Source organism: Heteronotia binoei, chromosome 20 (assembly GCF_032191835.1).
Source record: "Heteronotia binoei isolate CCM8104 ecotype False Entrance Well chromosome 20, APGP_CSIRO_Hbin_v1, whole genome shotgun sequence".
In the NCBI taxonomy this organism is placed as follows: domain Eukaryota; kingdom Metazoa; phylum Chordata; class Lepidosauria; order Squamata; family Gekkonidae; genus Heteronotia; species Heteronotia binoei.
The window spans coordinates 37357966-37376632 of NC_083242.1; the positions used below are offsets into that span (position 1 = coordinate 37357966).

The 18667-nt window shown below is 51.4% G+C and overlaps 2 protein-coding genes across 2 annotated transcripts in view; one reads left to right on the top strand and one right to left on the bottom strand.

Moving 5' to 3' along the window:
* Positions 1-4658, top strand: part of CIITA (class II major histocompatibility complex transactivator) — a 51094-nt gene extending 46436 nt beyond the window's left edge. Inside the window, exons 16-18 of the mRNA XM_060260652.1 lie at positions 903-986; positions 3129-3212; positions 4574-4658. Of these exons, the coding sequence (XP_060116635.1) occupies positions 903-986; positions 3129-3212; positions 4574-4649 (244 nt within the window). The 3' untranslated portion in view covers positions 4650-4658. The remainder of the gene's footprint in view (positions 1-902; positions 987-3128; positions 3213-4573) is intronic.
* A 2235-nt stretch (positions 4659-6893) lies between these two features.
* On the bottom strand, positions 6894-16784 carry DEXI (Dexi homolog). Its single transcript, XM_060260706.1, has 2 exons — positions 16476-16784; positions 6894-8132 (listed from the first exon to the last, which is right to left on the bottom strand). The coding sequence occupies exon 1, from the start codon at positions 16706-16708 to the stop codon at positions 16493-16495; it is 216 nt and encodes a 71-aa protein (XP_060116689.1). The 5' UTR covers positions 16709-16784; the 3' UTR covers positions 6894-8132; positions 16476-16492.
* Between the last annotated feature and the right edge of the window lie 1883 nt (positions 16785-18667).

Below are 18667 nucleotides of genomic sequence, written 5' to 3' on the forward strand. Positions count from 1 at the left end.
CTCCAACACCTGTCAGATGAAGGATATCCGTTTCATAAATATCTCAAAAGAGACACCAGACAGTTCTGAATTCAGATGTGCTTTTGAAGGCACTCTCGTCAGAATGACGCAAGCATTTTTTGGAGTCAAATAAACTCTTTGCTTTCCCCCAGGATACCTCAGTTCATGATAGGTGAGCCAGCTAAGCCTCTTCAGGGAAGCAAAGAGTCTGTGGCACTTGCTTGCAGAGGAATGAAGACGAAAGAAAATTTCAGCCTCTGCAATTTCAAAACCCCAAAAAGCCTTTTTAAAATACCTCTGTGCTCTGTTTACCAGAGAGCCAGTTTGGTGTAGTGGTTAAGTGTGCAGACTCTTATCTGGGAGAACCGGGTTTGATTCCCCACTCCTCCACTTGCACCTGGTGGAATGGCCTTGGGTCAGCCGTAGCTCAGGAAGAGGTTGTCCTTGAAAGGGCAGCTGCTGTGAGAGCCCTCTCCAGCCCCACCCACCTCACAGGGTGTTTGTTGTGGGGGAGGAAGGTAAAGGAGATTGTGAGCCGCTCTGAGACTCTTCGTAGTGGAGGGCGGGATATAAATCCAATATCTTCATCTACCTCACAGGGTGTCTATTGTGGGGGAGGAAGGTAAAGGAGATTGTGAGCCGCTCTGAGACTCTTCGTAGTGGAGGGCGGGATATAAATCCAATACCATTACCTTTGCAATGTCATTCACTGCGGACTCTGGAGTGAATGGTTTATTAACTTCAAACCAATCTAGGGAGAAAAAAAAAATGGACCGAGCTTTTTGATTGGTTGGAAACGCCGTGACATGAACGCTTCTGGCTTTCTTTGAGATGCATTTCCCGTTTTGATCCATGAGCTGATGAAAACTAAAAACCACCTTTCCCCCCTTTCTTTTCTGCAGTGTGTACAATAACAGCATTGGGGACGCTGGAGCAGAAAACTTCGCACAAGTGCTCCCACTACTGAGCTCTTTAAGAGTGCTGAAGTAAGCAGGGGGTCACTGGTGGGGGGGCGGAGCTGTGGCTTCCATGCTTTGTGCAGAGGGTTGGAATAGATAACCCTTGGGAGTCTCTGGGTCAGGGATGTCAAACATGCAATTGGCTGTCATCTGCTTCCTTCTCCCTCTCTTCCTTCAGTATACCAGTTTGCTTTGCAAGGCTTGCTCAATTGCACAGGAGCTACAGAGCAAAGCCTCTATTTTCTCCATTGGCTGAGGCTCCTCCCTTGGGGAGGAAGAGCTTGCTTTGCCAGGCTCTCTCAATTGCACAGCAGAGCTACTGAGCCAAGCCTCTCTTCCTTCTATTGGCTGAGGCTCCCCCCCCGCCAGTCCCCTGGGGAAGGAAGGAAAGAGCCAGAGCTTCCTTTGCCCAGTTCCCTGGATCCCATGGGAGAGATACAAAGAAAGCACCTTTAAGACCAATGAGTGCTAAGGTTTTAACCATGTTTTAAGTTTTTAAAAAATATATATATTTGTGTTTGTCTACGTTCTTTATAAAATTTATTACCTCTGCTACCTAATCTTAAATAGGTACACAAATAGCCTGACCCGACATGGCCCGGTCCAACAAAGTCTCATTTATGTCAGATCCGGCCCTCATAACAAATGAGTTCGACACCCCTAGAGTAGGTCCTGCTCTCTGTTCCTATAGAGTGAAGAGCAAACTCCCCTAAGTCCATACAGGAAAACTGACCGGGTAAAAAGCCATCCCTGGAACTCCCTGCCACTTGGGGAACAAGATAATGTTTGATGAGCAAGCACTACAGTCATTTATGAGGAATAATTTTAGTTCCTCTGGAATACATGTGAAAAGCTTCCCCTGGCAAATGGGACTTGAAAGTTACAAGCAGAGGAGACTGCATCAGTCATCCCAGATGTCTCCCTGCCTCTGTGGGGAATTCAAAGAGAGCAGTTCCGGCTGGAACTGTAATGAATTCATCAGGGCCGCGTGTGACCAGGAAGGCATACATGTTGTGCATCACGCAACCACTGCGGTTCTTATTAGCCTCCTCATCTGGCTCCAGAATGACCCAACATGAATATTCCTTCAGGGAGATGACAGGAGACTGCTTGGCGTCCTGGTGCCAGACTCGAGTTCGAATCCTCCACTCTGTGGCACACCCTCAACCTAACCTTCCTCACAGGGTTGTTGAGGATAGAATGAGACAGGGAGGCCCAAGCATGCTGCCCTGAGCTTTTGGGGGAGAAGTGAGCAGGAAAGCTGCGCTGGGTAGAAATCTCATTCCTCAGGTTCCTCCAACCCCAGCTCTTCTGGAAGACTTGCACAAAATGGAGTGGTGGTCTGTGCCGTAAGAGCAGAAAGCACCCGACACCAGGCAATACACAAATTAACAAGTCCCACGCTGCGATCTGTTCTGCCCAAGTGGTCCCAGGGAGAGACCCTGGGTTTTATTAATCTGTTTCAATATTCTTCTTCAATGGTACAAGCTTCAATCAATCCATTCGTTTCACAGCAGACTTTTGACGGGGTGGTTTGCCATTTTCTTCCCCAGTCGTCTACACTTTCCCCCTAAAAGCAACCTGGGGACTCATTTGACCGACCTCGGAAGGATGGAAGGCTGAGTCAACCTCGAGCCAGCGACCTGAACCCAGCTTCCACCAGGATCAAACTCAGGTCATGAGCAGAGCTTAGGACTGCAGTGCTGCAGCTTTACCACTCTGCGCCACGGGACTGGTTTAAGATGCCAAGCCTTTTTCTGATATCAAGCGCATGTAACCATCATTTATTTGTTATATTCCTGAATTTCCTCCTTCTTTACACCCGTGTTTAAACAGTATTGTTTGAACTTGCATATAAAGGAGGAGGAAATTCAGGAATATAACAGAAATTATTCCTTGACGGTTACATGATAACAGAAAAAGGCTTGGTATCTTAAAAAAACAATTTTCTTGGCATCCGAATTGACTGATTGAAGCCCGTACCACTGACGAAAAATACTGAAACGAAGTAATAAAACCCAGGGTCTCCAGCTGGGACCTCTTGGGCAGAACACATCGCAGCGTGGGACTTGTTGATTTGTATATTGCTTAGACTTGCACCTTAACCATTGATGGATGGCGCTACTGGCTGGGGCTGCCGATGAACAAAAAGAACTTCTTCTTTTTCAGCGTTCAGTGCAACAAGATAACCGCCGCTGGGGCCCAGCGTCTGACCGACAGTCTGCGAAAATGCGCCCACATACAGAGTCTGGCGTAAGTTGTGTCTGCGTTGCCACTCGATTGCTTAACACAGAGAGATTCCCCGTTACCAACTGTCCCCTTTGGACAAAATGTACAGTGCCAGAGCTGACAGAAGGGAGCAGGGAGACGTCTAATTCACACGTGCGCGTTAGCCCTTGATGCTAAAACCAGTGAAGGTTGATGCAAAACATATTCCCTCTAAGCTGAGCATGAGCTAGCTCACAGATTTTTAGCCTCCAGCTCACACATTTTTGTCTTAGCTCAGAAAGGATGGCCCCAGAGCACACTAATTTATGCAGTAGCTCACGACTTTGATACCAGTAGCTCACAAAGTAGAATTTTTGCTTACAAGACTCGCTTAGAGGGAAAATTGCCCTGTTTTGGCTAAATTCTCATTTTCAAACAGCCCCAAACCATATTCCACCCCAGCCTCTTTTTAACAGTTGTGTTATCACAGGATTTTTTTCCTTTTAACTATCACACTTATCCATGAAGGTCCTCTTATGCAGAGAATCCTGAATAGGGAAGTCCTCTTCTGCAGAGAACCCTTTCTCTGATTCTTGGAAAGGAGGGTAAGGAAGCTGACCAAAAACACCCACCAATCACACGTCAGATTCAAAAGTTACATCTGGCGTCCCCGATCCCACGGCCGTGGACCAGTACCGGTCTGTGGCCTGTTAGCAACCAGTCCGTGAGCTGTATAATTATTTCGTTGTATATTACAATCAGTATTCTCTCTAAGCTGAGTTAGTGTGAGCTAGTTCAGTTTTTCAGCCTCTGCCTCACACATTTTTGTCTTAGCTCAGGAAAAATGGCCCCAGAGCACACTAATTTATGCAGCAGCTCACAAGTTGAATGCCAGTAGCTCACAAAGTAGAATTTTTGCCCACAGGACTCCACAGCTTAGAGGGAACATCGATTACAATGTAATAATAGAAATGAAGTGCACAGTCGTATTATCCTAAAACCATCGCCCTCCCCCCTGGTCCGTGGAAAAACTGTCTTCCACTAAACCGGTCCCTGGTGCCAAAAAGGCTGGGGACCGCTGAGTTACATGAAGGAAGGGAAGTCATTTGTATTTCCGACTTTGTACCCCGCCTTGCACCTCCCTTAGGAGAAAGGCAAGTTTTGTAAATGCCGTAAGTTGGCCCTTTCAGTGTGGGCATTTCTCTCATGCCAGCCTAGTAGTGCCTGAAGAGGGCATGCAAGTGGGCCTTACCCTGCCGAATGAAGACCCCCCCCCCGATGACCCAAAGGCCTCTTCGGTCTCCCTGAAAAGATGCCCATTTCAGCAAGCTTTAGGAGATCATTGTGGGAGAACAGATTGTGGAATTGGAGGCTCATTCTGCTCTGTTTTGCAAACTGCTTTCTAGGCTGTGGAACCCCACGATCCCTCACGGAATCTTCGAGCACCTTCAGCAGCTGGATCCTCGAATCAGATCGCTCTAGAGCCAGGTAATTCGGGTGGGCTCACCTCAATAACACTCATGCCTTTGGCACGAAACCCCACTGTCGATGGCTCCAGTAGAGAGAATTCCCACCCCGCCCTACTATTTGTGCGGGAATACTAGTGGTTTGTGGAGACACTCTTGCAGCAGCATTTCCATTTTCAAAACTGCAGCCATAGATCCTTTTGGGTATGTGTAAATTAAAAAAAAACCCACTAAGAAACACCAAAGCAGTGTAATGTAGAGGTCAGTGGTGTTCTGACAACCTGGAAATCTAACAGACCTGTTCTGAACCTTGATGGTCTCCTGTGAATGTATTGTAAAGATTGGGTTCCAGTGATAAATAAGCCTCCAAACTGAAGACGGATGAAACGTCTTGATATCTAGAACAGACGTCTTTGGAAGGGCTTATTTTAGTTTCATGAACTAAATACTGGAATATTGCTACTCCTTTGTGATTGGAAAGGCTGCTTTTGAACTGTCTTCTGTGAATGTCTTTTTGCTACATGCTGTTTGAAGTTCTATGTGCAAGCTTCGTCAGAACACCACTGACCGCTACATTGCACTGTTTCATTGTTTAAAATGTATGGTTTCTTAGCTAAGGTCCTATAGTTTCGCTATAGATCTTTTGGGGGGCAGAATCCTAAGGAGGGACAGAGGAAGGAGCCAGTGCTGGGGAGAAAGGAAATCCTGAGCTCCTGATCTCACCTCCCCCCCCCCAATATACCACCACCTTCCTCAGTTTGGCACAAGGCTTATTTTGTTTGAACCTCCAGCACTGGAGGAGGGGCTGGGCCCCACAGCTGTGTCCAGAACTGGAGGTGGTCTGCTAACCTGATAATTTTTTTTCGGGGGGGGGGGGGGGGACAAATTCCAAGGGGAAGGGTGATAACAGGAAACCTGCTGTTGGGAGCAGAGGGGGCTTTCTGATCCAGAAAGGCCTTTGTTATCTGCTGCTCTCCCCCCAGACACACACGGATCGTGAGAAAGCCTCTTCTATTTGGGACATTCAGAACATTGCAGGGGATTCTGGGAAATAAGCTGTTAGAAAGTGGGTGTTTTTGATTGGCAGACCTTCCTCCCCGATGGACGAGAAAATGATACTGCCTGGCATGCTTCATCCCCAAGAGAACAAGCTCTTCTCCATTCTACTGCAGGCCAGACCAAGGTACCCCTGGGGGGGGCGGCCAGGCCAGGCCAGCTGGGGACAAACCAGCTCATTCTGCTCCTGACAAAGGATGGAAGCAGCACCAAACCGGCTGAAGAAGTTAGCTGTTCTCAATGTGTCAGGAGCCATGTCCCCTCTAAGCTGCGGAGTCTTGGGAGCAAAAATTATACTTTGTGAGCTGCTGGCGTTAGAGTGGTGAGCTGCTGCATCAATTAGTTTGCCTGAGCTAAGCAAAATGTGCCAGCCGTAGGCTGAAGAACTGTGAGCCATCTCGCACTCACTCAGCTTAGAGGGAAGGTCGGTCAGGATACTGCTGCGAATCCCCGCCAAATCCCACCTGTCTGGGATCAGAACTGTTGTACAGTGTAAAAAAAATTTGAGAAATGTACATTAAATGTGTTTTTTTATGACCTCTTTTTAAAAACGTTTTAAACCCAACATTGCTGAATGCTGTTATATTGTCTCTTTAACACTGGGAGAGATGAAAGGAAGAAGAAGATATTGGATTTATATCCCGCCCTCCACTCCAAAGAGTCTCAGAGCGGCTCACAATCTCCTTTCCCTTCCTCCCCCACAACAGACACCCTGTGAGGTGGGTGGGGCTGGAGAGGGCTCTCACAGCAGCTGCCCCTTCAAGGACAACCTCTGCCAGGGCTATGGCTGACCCAAGGCCATGCTAGCAGGTGCAAGTGGAGGAGTGGGGAATCAAACCCGGTTCTCCCAGATAAGAGCTATGGCTGACCCAAGGCCATTCCAGCAGGTGCAAGTGGAGGAGTGGGGAATCAAACCCGGTTCTCCCAGATAAGAGAGCTATGGCTAACCCAAGGCCATTCCAGCAGCTGCAAGTGGAGAAGTGGCGAATCAAACCTGGTTCTCCCAGATAAGAGTCCGCACACTTAACCACTACACCAAACTGACTCTCCTTCTAGCCTTGTTGAAATGAAAGGAAGCAGCCCAATTTAATTTTGGTTTCCTCGTATGTTCTGTTCTCCAAGTCCATCCCACAGGTCAACGGGAGGCAGCATTCTGCAGCTGACCCCATGGCTTGCAGGGAAAAATATGACAAGTGCAACCGCTGTAGTTTGGCATTCACTGTATTCATTAAATGCAAAGCATCTTAATTACAGGCAGCTCAAATATGGATGCTTGGCTGTGGCCTTCAGCAGAGGCCCGACGTTAATCCCACACGTGTGTATAAATTAATATACAAAACTCCCCCATCCTCTCTGCCCTGCATACTGGATTGAGGCTGGTTTCTCAGCATATTGCTTTTTAAAAAACAGAACTGCCATTCGACATTTTCCAAAATAACGCGTCATCGTTAAAGAGGACTCCTTCCCTTTCCCAAAAATTACAAAAATACTTACAAAGCCATTCATTTTTTTTTCCCCTCCCACTAACACTGCTTGGCAGATACAATCATACTGCGTATTTCTTCTCTGAAAGGCGACGTGAGGGTGAACGAGTGAATTCCTGAAGCATTAAGTGGGGTTCAGAAAGTGTTTCCAAAAGTGCACCTGATCAGCCGGCGGATGTGGGTCACAAGAGCAGCAGATTCCAAACCTTCAGGAACGCCACACAGCAGGATTCCTGTGGGCCAGGAACACCTCAGGCTGAAGGGGGATGGGAAACACCGGCTTCCAACCGTTCCCACCTCTCACGCTCCCTGCAAAAGGAAATCTGTTTATCTAAAAGATGGCAGAATCTTAACATAAGAGGGAAAAGGCTCCTCGCCTTGTTGAAATGAACAGTTTTCCGACTGCAAGAAGTGTCTGGGGGGAGGTGTTCAAAGCAGCCACCTCCTTGGGCAATGCCAGCCCACCGTAACAGTGCAAGAGCGACTCCCTTGAAATGTTACGGAAGACGCTGAGGAGGCCGTTCCTCACCTTGGCACCCCCTGCTGCTTTGCCTGGACCCCTGAAACTGCCGCTGCCAGGCCAACTCAGACTCCCCAGCAAAAAATAAAAAAAAACCTTCCTGAATGCTGGAATCAGCTCTCTGCTCATTCCCTGGAAGCGGCAAAGTCTGAGCGAGCAGCTTTTAGCGATTTGTCATGACGCCGTGGAGAGCCTTCCCCAGCCTCCACGCAATCCTGAGGCTGTGCGCCGCTAGTCCCGGCAGAACCATGTCCAAACCCTGACGATGAAGATGATGGCCATGGTGAAGGCCACAGCCTGGGCCCAGCTGAGTCATGTCATCCAAGTCCCCCGGAAGCATTTTCTTCTGCAAGGATGCACCTTCGAGGCCACACCATTAAGTCACAACTTGGAGGGGACTCGGAAAGTCTTGACTCATTTCCCAAATGTGCGGTGAACTCTAAGCGGGAGGGAAAAGAGAGAGAGAGGCACAGTTATCGCAAAGGGAGAACAACAGGTGCCATTGGCAGAAGTAGGCTGGGGCAGAGAGCATCACCTGGCCGGGAAGTCCTACAAGGGTGCCCCTCAAGAGGCAGATGCCAGGTGTAAACAATGAATCAACCCCCCCTCCCCCTGGGTTCATCAAGGTCAGCATTGTCTACTCAGACTGGCAGTTGCTCTCCAGGGTCTCAAGCAAAAAAGGGTCTTTCCCATCACCTCCTGCCTGGCCTTTTTCAACTGGAGGAGGTGGGGATGGAATCTGGGACCTTCTGCCTACCAAGAACATAAAAGAAGCCATGCTGATCAGGCCAGTGGCCCATCCAGTCCAGCACTCTGTGTCACACAGTGGCCAAAAAAACAGGGGCCATCAGGAGGTCCATCAGTGGGGCCAGAGCCCTAGAAGCCCTCCCACTCTCGCCCCCCTCAGCACCAAGAATACAGAGCATCACTGCCCCAGTCATAGGAATATAAGAGAAGACATGTTGGATCAGGAAAATGGCTCATCCAGTCCAATACTCTGTGTCACACAATAGCCAAAAAAATGGTGCCAGCAGGAGGTCCATCAGTGGGGCCAGGACACTAGAAGCCCTCCCACGGTGCCCCCCCCAAGCAACAAGAAGACAGAGCATCACTGCCCCAGACAGAGAGTTCCAACACTATGCTGTGGCTAAGAGCCACTGATGGACCTCTGCTCCAGATGTTGATCCAATCCCCTCTTGAAGCTGTCTATGTTTGTAGCCACCACCACTTCCTTTCAGAATACAAAACAACTGTGCCTAAAACATACGGTTAACACGTCCTTGAAGAAGAAACATTCAAATGTACAAGCATTGGTGTATCAACAATACAAATACAAAACTTATAAGCACAGAGTCTCATAAAGAACAAGTCAATTTCACTGCCTTACACCAGAAGAGTTCTCAGTCCTTGAGGGGTTCTAGAAAATTTTTATTTTTTTATTTATTTAATAGCCTTATATTCCGCCTTTTCCCGTAAACGGGCTCAATCCCAAATAAATTTCTAACACAGTCGATCCACAAAAATCAGCTCTAAAGGAAAGTCTGCCGTCACATTTCGCTGAATGCAGCTTTTTCATAAGCTGAATAAATATTGCTTACAATCTATCTCTTGCACACGTCCATCTCTCACAGTATAATTCTCAAATGACAGCTTGTGATTTGATTCTGCGGATAGACTCCGTGTAAGAAATTTATCTGGGATTTTCTACAGCCCCGCAAAGGACTGAGAAGTCTTCCAGAGTCACGCGGCGAAACTGACTTGTTTTTCACAGGACTTTGTGCTCATAAGTTTTGTATTTGTATTGTTGATACGCTGAGGCTTGTATATTTATAAAAAGGTTTTTGAATGTTTCTATTTTAAGGAAGTATTAAGTGTATGTTTTTTATAGGGCCCCGTGGCGCAGAGTGTTAAAGCTGCAGTCCTGCAGTCCTAAGCTCTGCTCACGACCTGAGTTCGATCCCTGGCGGAAGCTGGGTTTTCAGGTAGCCAGCTCGAGGTTGACTCAGCCTTCCATCCTTCCGAGGTTGGTAAAATGAGTGCCCAGCTTGCTGGGGGGAAAGTGTAGATGACTGGGGAAGGCAATGGCAAACCACCCCGTAAAAAGTCTGCCGTGAAAACGTAGTGAAAGCAACGTCACCCCAGAGTCGGAAACGACTGGTGCTTGCACGGGGGACCTTTCCTTTTCCTAAGTGCATGTTTTTGGCGCAGTTGATTTGTATTCTGATTTTTCACTGTGCCGCCACAGTTCTCCTTACCACCACCTCCTGTGGCAGTGAATTCCATGTGTTAATCGACATTGCTCCATGCTAAAGAGCCCCAAGCCGCAATCCCTAATAATGCAAATTCACAACACACACCGAACAGGAACTTCCATTCTGCAATACTCCAGGTGATCGGGCAGGGAATGGAGAAAATCTGGTTCCCTGAAGCTCCCTGTGTGACCCTGGGCCACCCGCCAGGGCAGATGTCCCACACAGCCTGAGGTGAGACTCAAACCAAGGCAGGGAAGAGCTGGGCTGCCACCTTGAAGGAGATCCTTTCGCAACACTGGGTCTGGAAGGCCCAGTTCGTTTTCTGTTCTGGAAGTGGAAAACCTGACCCTGGCAAATGGCAACCTCTTGAAGCAGCTCTGTGTTTGTCTGCCCTGCAAGAGCTACTCGCGTTTCTGGCAGTGAGAGATTCCGTTTGCGGCACCATTTGTGCAAGGTCGGTGGTGTCGCCTTTCTGCTCAGAGCTCGAAAAAGCACTCTGTGGCTCTTGCAAATAAGAACTGGGAACTCGCCTAGGGGGCACGAGACAGCAATTCAAATGTATCCCTGCCCACAGGATAGCACAGTGCCGGGAGGCAACAGCTGGGGAAGGCCTCAGCCTCTTTGCCCTGTGGTTGGCCCTCCAGAGGAACTGGTTGGCCATTGTGTGAGAGAGGAGGCTGGACTAGATGGACCCTCCCTGGTCTGACCCAGCAGGGCTCTTCTGATGTTCCTCTCAGGGGAAGGCCTCGGCCTCTCTGCCCTGTTGTTGGCTCTCCAGAGGAACTGGTTGGCCATTGTGTGAGAGAGGAGGCTGGACTAGATGGCCCCTCACTGGTCTGACCCAGCTGGGCTCTTCTGATGTTCCTCTCAGGGGAAGGCCTCGGCCTCTCTGCCCTGTTGTTGGCTCTCCAGAGGAACTGGTTGGCCATTGTGTGAGACAGGAGGCTGGACTGCATGGACCTTCACTGGTCTGATCTAGCAGGGCTCTTCTGATGTTCTTCTCAGGGGAAGGCCTTGGCCTCTATGCCGTTGTTGGCCCTCCAGAGGAACCAGTTGGGCACTGTGTGAGATAGGATGCTGGACTAGATGGACCCTCATTGGTCTGACCCAGCAGGGATAGTCTAAGGTTCTGATCAGGGGAAGGTCTCAGCCTCTCTGCCCTGTTGTTGGCCCTCCAGAGGAACTAGTTGGCCACTGTGTGAGACAGGAGGCTGGACTTGATAGACCACTGTTCTGACCCAGCAGGGCTCTTCTAAAGTTCTAACGAAAGAAAAATGTGAAATTCAAATAAGTGAGGCCTGACTTCCACAACCAGCAGAGGGAAGAGGTATGCCGGTTTCAGGAAGACAGGCAAGGGGGGCGCCTGACTTCTTTCCACAATTCCTTCCTCAAAATCCTGTTTAGGGGAAATCAGTAGAAAAAGCTAACCACTCACAGCGAGGAGGAGGCCGTCCAATGTTCTGTAGCACCCCCGCAACCACACAGGCGCAAAGCCGATAAGCAAACCCCCCAGCATCGCAAATCTAAGACCTTCTGGAGCGAACAGTTCCTGAAAGCTCACAACCCATTTCACTGTGGCTCTCTGCCATCCCAGCAAGCGGGGTTTTTCCTGCAACCAGGATTTAGAGCTGAGCCATGAGTCTCAGTGCTGTGACGCAAAGGGCACTTAATGTGATCGATGCTGGTTTTTAAAAAGAAAAATCTCATTACGCTGATAACGGCACAGGAAAGAGAACACCCCCCCCCTCCCCAATGCATCTGTTTGTGGGCTGAAAAAGTTGTGCTGACTGGAATTCTCAGCTGAAGGACAGGCCTTTTGGAGAGGAACAGCATTCAGGGGGTGGAGGGGGGTGGTTGGGGAAGGAAGAGAAGAAAACCGGATCCACCATTACACAGGAGCGTACCATCCTAAGTGGGGCGGATGGTGAAGAAGCTGAATCCTGGGGCTAATAAACCCCAGGGGGCTCTGGCTCAAATTAAATCCCCTCCCCCCCAAAAAACATTTTGTCATGGCTTGCTAACCCAACAGCTTGGGCCTGGCTTTGCTGTTTCTCCCAGTGCAATCCTAAACAGAGTGTGCCCTTCAAAGTCCACTGAAGTCAATGGACAAAGAAGGGCATGATTTTGCTTAGGACTACATTGCAGAGTGCAAAAATGGAGACAGAGGCCTGCCTTATCAAGTCGCTGTAGATGTACAGAAGAGCCAATGGCTCTGAAGAAGAAGATATTGGATTTATATCCCGCCCTCCACTCCGAAGAGTCTCAGAGCGGCTCACAATCTCCTTTCCCTTCCTCCCCCACAACAAACACCCTGTGAGGTGGGTGGGGCTGGAGAGGGCTCTCACAGCTGCTGCCCTTTCAAGGACAACCTCTGCCAGAGCTATGGCTGACCCAAGGCCATTCCAGCAGGTGCAAGTGGAGGAGTGGGGAATCAAACCCGGTTCTCCCAGATAAGAGTCTGCACACTTAACCACTACACCAAACTGGCTCTGAAGAGAAATGAAATACGAACTCCCTGGCCAGTGCCAGTTGCCACCCATCTTTTTGGGGGGGAAATCTTGTCTTATTATTTTATTTATTCTGGCTTTATTTGTTCATTAGTTATAATTTTGATGTTTACCAGAATTTTGATGTTTACCACCCTGAGCCTGGCTTTCAGGAAAGGTGGTCAATACCCCAAATTAATCTATTAGCCACAGTGTGTGTGTATATAAATTTTTTGGCCACTATGTGACACACAGTGTTGGACTGGATGGGCCACTGGCCTGATCCAGCAAGGCTTCTCTTATGTGACACAGAGTGTTGGACTGGATGGGCCACTGGCCTGATCCAACATGGCTTCTCTTATGTTCTTATGTGTTGGACTGGATGGGCCACTGGCCGGATCCAACATGGCCTTTCTTATGTGACGCAGAGTGTTGGAATGGATGGGCCATCGGCCTGATCCAACATAGTTTCTCTTATGTTCTTATTTCTGGGGCAGTGATGCTCTGTAGTCTTGGTGCTTGGGGGGGCAACAGTGGGAGAGCTTCTAGTGTACTAGCCCCACTGATGGGCCTCCTGATGGCACCTGTTTTTTTGGCCACTGTGTGACACAGAGTGTTGGACTGGATGGGCCACTGGCCTGATCCAACAGGGCTTCTCTTATGTTCGTATGTGACACAGAGTGTTTGCCTGGATGGGCCATTGGCCTGATCCAACATGGCTTCTCTTGTGTTCTTATGTGACACAGAGTGTTGGACTGGATGGGCCACTGGCCTGATCCAACATGGCTTCTCTTGTGTTCTTATGTGACACAGAGTGTTGGACTGGAGGGGCCACTGGCCTGATCCAACATGGCTTCTCTTATGTTCTTCTGTGACACAGAGTGTTGGACTGGATGGGCCATTGGCCTGATCCAACATGGCTTCTCTTATGTTCTTCTGTGACACAGAGTGTTGGACTGGATGGGCCATTGGCCTGATCCAACAGGGCTTCTCTTATGTTCTTAATCAGTCAATCAAAAAGTGGTAAGGTTTTAAGCCATCTGCTTGCCTGTAGGAACCACTCCCCTCCCCAGTTCTGCTGCCCACCTAAGCCAGCCTGGGTGCCTCCTCTCACTGCCTCTCTGGGTATGGCCATATGATGGAATTACACAGTGAGAAATGCAATATTTATTTCAATCTGGGGGTAAACACACCATGCAGTATTCCAGGTGTTCCTGGTGCACCTGATGGGATCAACAGAAACCTCTCTGGTGATTACTACTATAGTTAGCGTGTTGGTCTGGGGGGACCCAGATTCAAATCCCACCCTGGTCAGCCTTGAATCCAATCAGTCACTCTCCCTCTTAGCCTAACCTACTTCACAGGGCGGAAATTTACAATGAGATAGCATCACACACGACCCCCTCTGCTCTGTGGAGGGAAAAGCAGGATACCAAGATGAAGGATGACCGGAAAGGTCCCATCTCTCACTGAAACTTCCTGGGCTGGTGATGGGAAGGAGTAACTGGGGCTGTTCCTGTGCCATATTGAGGAGGAGAAACGTGCAGAAGGAATCACCCACCAAAAACCCACAGTAAGATGGAGCCAGATCACATACTGTGCTTTCAGGTAAGCCACAAGTGCCTCCCTCCCCACTGGGCTTCAGTGAATCACAAGAGAATAACCACAGACTTGGGGTTTGCTTACAGCATCGCCGCCCGTTTTGTGGAGTCACAGAAGCTGCACCGTTGTGCCAACCATGGGATACTGGTTAACAATACTTAGTGTTTATATGGCATTCGCAAAACCCTCTGATGTATCTCTGACCAGTGCTATTGGCCCCACTTTGCAGAAGGGAAGGGCCGAGAGCGACTTCTCACAAGACTGCCGAGTGGGTTTGTGGCAGAGGTGAAGTCTGAACCAGCCTCACCGCGCCTGGCAACTATCCCACACCTGCCAGTTTTTCAAGCATCTCCCCCACATTTGCTCCCTTTGCCAAGTCAAAGCGGCTGTTTCCCCAATAACTGGCAATAGCAGGAAGCACCCGGGCAAAGGAGAGTGCTTCACAGGGCGTTCTGCCCTTCCAAGCAACTGCCCTGCAAAAGTCAAGGAGGAATTTCTTTGTTTGTTTAATAATGCAAGAAGAGCCCTGGTGGATCAAACCAAAAGTCCGCCTTGTTCAGCATCCTGTCTCACACAGTGGCCGACCAGTTCCTCTGGAGAGCCGACAACGGCACAGATGCCAAGGTCTTCATAACAGCCCTGCCGGACTGGACCAGTGGTTCATTTAGTTCAGTATCCTGTCTCACACAGTGGCCAACCTCTTCCTCTAGAGGACCGACAAGGCCTTCCCCTGATGTTGCCTTCTGGTTCTGGGATTCAGAGGACCAGCGCTTCTGAATGCGGAGGTTCTCCAGTCACCATGGCTAGTAGCCACTGATAGATTTACTGTCCATTAATCTCTCCAATCTCCTTTGAAAGCTGTTTATTCCTGGGTCTATCACCAAATCCTCTGGCGGCAAATTCTGTATTTTAACCACTCTCAGTGTCAAGTATTTCCTTTTGTCTCTGCTGAACCCACTGCTCATCAGCTTTATTCGATGCCCTCGATTCTAGTATTTTGGGAGAGGGAGAAAAATTTCTGTGTCAACATTCTCTACCCTATGCGTAATTTCACAATATCGCATCCCCCTTTAGTTGTCTCCCAAACTGAAAAGCCCCAGAATCTTCAGCCTTTCCTCAGCCCTCCCCCAAATCATCTTGGTTGCCCTTCTTTGAACTAAGTAATTTTTTTCCTCCATTTCATCCACACAACAACCCTATGAGGTAGGTAAGGTTTAGGTTTATTGGATTTATATCCCACCCTCGCCACTGAAGCAGGCTCGGAGTGGCTCACTGAGTATATGCAACTGGCCGAATCCAGTGGCACTTTCAGGACCAACAAAGTTGGAACAAGCTTTCGTGCACGCAAAATATACTAGGAATAGATCTTCATTGGTCTTAAAAGGTGCTGCTGTACTCAAACTTTGTTCTTCTGCAGCTGATGAGGTTCCTTTGGGAACTGCTGATGAATTCTGGCCAATTCCACACTAGACTTTTAATCCTGGTCCAGCCCTGGCCCCCAAAACTGACATTCTACACTTAAATCATGGAACTGTAGAAACCAACTCTATGCGTTATGATTCTACTGCAGAAAATCAATCCAGGGAAAGGGCTGGTCTAGTGCGGAACTGGCCTCTGTCTTGCTGCTTTGGACCAACGCCTGGTCTGAACCCACCTGCCCCAAAGTACTCATGGGGAAAAGGGGAATTGGAACCCTGGTCTCCCAGACCCTAGCCTGACAACCCTGCACCGCTCCTCCCCCTCTTTTATCCTAACCAAGCCCCGCAGGGAGGAAAGTTGTCCCATGGTCTCTCGCTCTTTGCAGGGTTGCCAGGTCCAATGCCTGGGGACTTTGGGGATGGAGCCAGGAGACATTGGGGGTGGAGCCAGGAGCAAGGTTGTGACAAGCATAACTAAACTCCAAAGGGAGTTCTGGCCATCACACTTAAAGGGACCGCACATCTTTAAAAATGTCTTCCCTCCATTGGAAATAATGAAGGATAGGGGCACCTTCTTTTGAGGCTCATAGAATTGGACTCTCTGGACCGACCTTTTTGAAACTGGGAGGGTCTTTTGGGGAGAGGCACTAGATGCTATGCTGCAAATTTGATGCCTCTACCTAAACACCACCCCCCTCCCCAGATCAATTCACCATTATATCCAACGGGAATCGGTCTCTATGGGGAATAAGGGAGTGCCCAGCAGACAGTCTCCCCCTGAAGCGGGAGGGGGGAGGGCCTCCAACCCGGGGGATCCCCTGCTCCTACCTGGGGATTGGCAACCCTAACGGCTACCCACCATGGGGGCAAGGGAGAATTGGAAGGCGGGTCTCCCAGACTCTCCGCCGCTCCTCTTTCCTCCTAGGAAGGCTGTTCCGTGGGCCTCTCGCTCCTTGCAGGCCGCCCACGACCACCTTCCCTGTTCGCGGGCAGAGGGGGCCGCCGCAGAGAAGGCCACGCTTACCTGCCCGGCCGCGTGGCTCAGTCCCAGTAGCCGTCGAGCAGGGGCGGCTCGGGGGCGTCGGCGGGGTCCGGGTGGGCGGCCAGGGCCGGGTCGGAGAGGACGCCCAGCTCCACCAGCGCCTGGTCCAGGTCGTCGGGCAGGAAGACGATGCCCACGTTGAGGGCGATGTACTCCAGCAGGAAGGCGTAGTAGAGCAGCAGCACGTTGGCCACGAAGAGGCCGGCGTGGAACATCGGGCAGGGACGCCCAAGGGGTCACCGGCGCCGCCACCGGGCCCGGCCGCCCGCCTCCCGCCGGCCCCGCATCGCCTCCCGCAGACGCCAGGCCCGCCCCCCCGCCGCTCCCATTGGCCGAGCCGACGGCTGATGGACAGCGCCGCCCCTCCCATTGGCCGCGACGCAAGATGATTGACAACGCCGCCTCCGCCACTCCCATTGGCCGCGGCGGCAGTTGACTGACAGCGCCGCCTCCGCCTCTTCAGCCAGAGCCGCCCCCCCCGCCGCTCCCATTGGCCAAACCGACGAGCACCGCCCCTCCCATTGGCCGCGACGACAGATGATTGACAACGCCGCCTCCGCCACTCCCATTGGCCGCGGCGGCAGTTGACTGACAGCACCGCCTCCGCCTCATCAGCCAGGGCCGCCCCATTGGCCAAACCGACGAGCACCGCCCCTCCGATTGGCCGCGACGGCAGATGATTGACAACGCCACCTCCTCCGCATCAGCCAGGGCCGCCCCCCGCCACTCCCATTGGCCGTGGCGGCAGTTGACTGACAGCGCCGCCTCCGCCTCATCAGCCAGGGCCGCCCCCCCCGCCGCTCCCATTGGCCAAACCGACGAGCACCGCCCCTCCCATTGGTCGCGACGCCAGATGATTGACAATGCCGCCTCCGCCGCATCAGCCAGGGCCGCCCCCCGCCACTCCCATTGGCCGTGGCGGCAGTTGACTGTCAGCGCCGCCACCGCCTCATCAGCCAGGGCCGCCCCACGCCACTCCCATTAGCCGTGGCGGCAGTTGACTGACAGCGCCGCCTCCGCCTCATCAGCCAGGGCCGCCCCCCCCGCCGCTCCCATTGGCCAAACCGACGAGCACCGCCCCTCCCATTGGTCGCGACGCCAGATGATTGACAATGCCGCCTCCGCCGCATCAGCCAGGGCCGCCCCCCCCGCCGCTCCCATTGGCCGCGACGGCAGCTGATTGACAGCGCCGCCTCCGCCTCATCAGCCAGGGCCGCCCCCCCGCCACTCCCATTGGCCGCGACGGCAGCTGATTGACAGCGCCGCCATCGCCTCATCCGCTCGCCCGCCGGACGCCGCGAAGGAGGTGGCCGAGGGGCTGCATCGGCGCCCCCGCGAAGGAGGCGGACGAACGGCGGCATCGGCATCCCCGGGGGAGCCGAGAAAGGCTCACGCGACGGGGAGGAACAGGAGGAGGAGGCTGTTTCCCCGGCTCAACCGCCGTCGCCCTGGCAACCTCAGCTACAGCCCTGAGGGAGGTGGTGGCGCCTGCGCAGTTGCCAATCGGTGCGAAAGCCCGCCCTTTCCGCCCTTAACCGGAAGTGCTGCTTTGCTGCACGCTTTGCTGCTTTGCTGCACGCTGCTTTCGCGGGGTGTCTCTGGACCAGTCGCCCCGCCCAACCAGTGACCTGTTGCCTAGTGACGGGTGGGCGTCGGCTGCGGGTGGATGCAAAGTGTGGCTCTTTCACGCATATCTCACACAAAAACCCCACCACCCCATTGGCTGGCTTGGAGAAGGCATTTGTCTCTTTAAATCACTCCTCAAAGCCAAGCAAGCCTGGTGGCTTGGAGAATGCATTTAAAGTTGCTTTCTTTGCACCTTTCCCTCACCCTCCCCGGCTATTTTCCTTCCTCCCTTCCTCTCAAGCATCTGACATTCATGTCATGCGGCTCTCAAACATCTGACGTTTATTCCCTGGGGCTTTTACGTTAAGCATATGGATAAGCATATGAGGCAGAGGTCCATCAGTGGCTCTTAGCTACAGCTTATCGTTGGAACTCTCTGTCTGGGGCAGTGATGCTCTGTATGCTTGTGCTTGGGGGGGGGGCACAGTGGGAGGGCTTCTAGTGTCCTGGCCCCACTGATGGACCTCCTGATGGCACCTGGGTTTTCGGACCACTGTGTGAGACAGAGTGTTGAACTGGAGGGGCCATTGGCCTGACCCAACATGGCT

Coding starts and splice junctions, on each gene's coding strand:
- DEXI (XM_060260706.1), bottom strand. CDS start 16,708: ATGTTCCACGCCGGCCTCTTCGTGGCCAACGTGCTGCTGCTCTACTAC.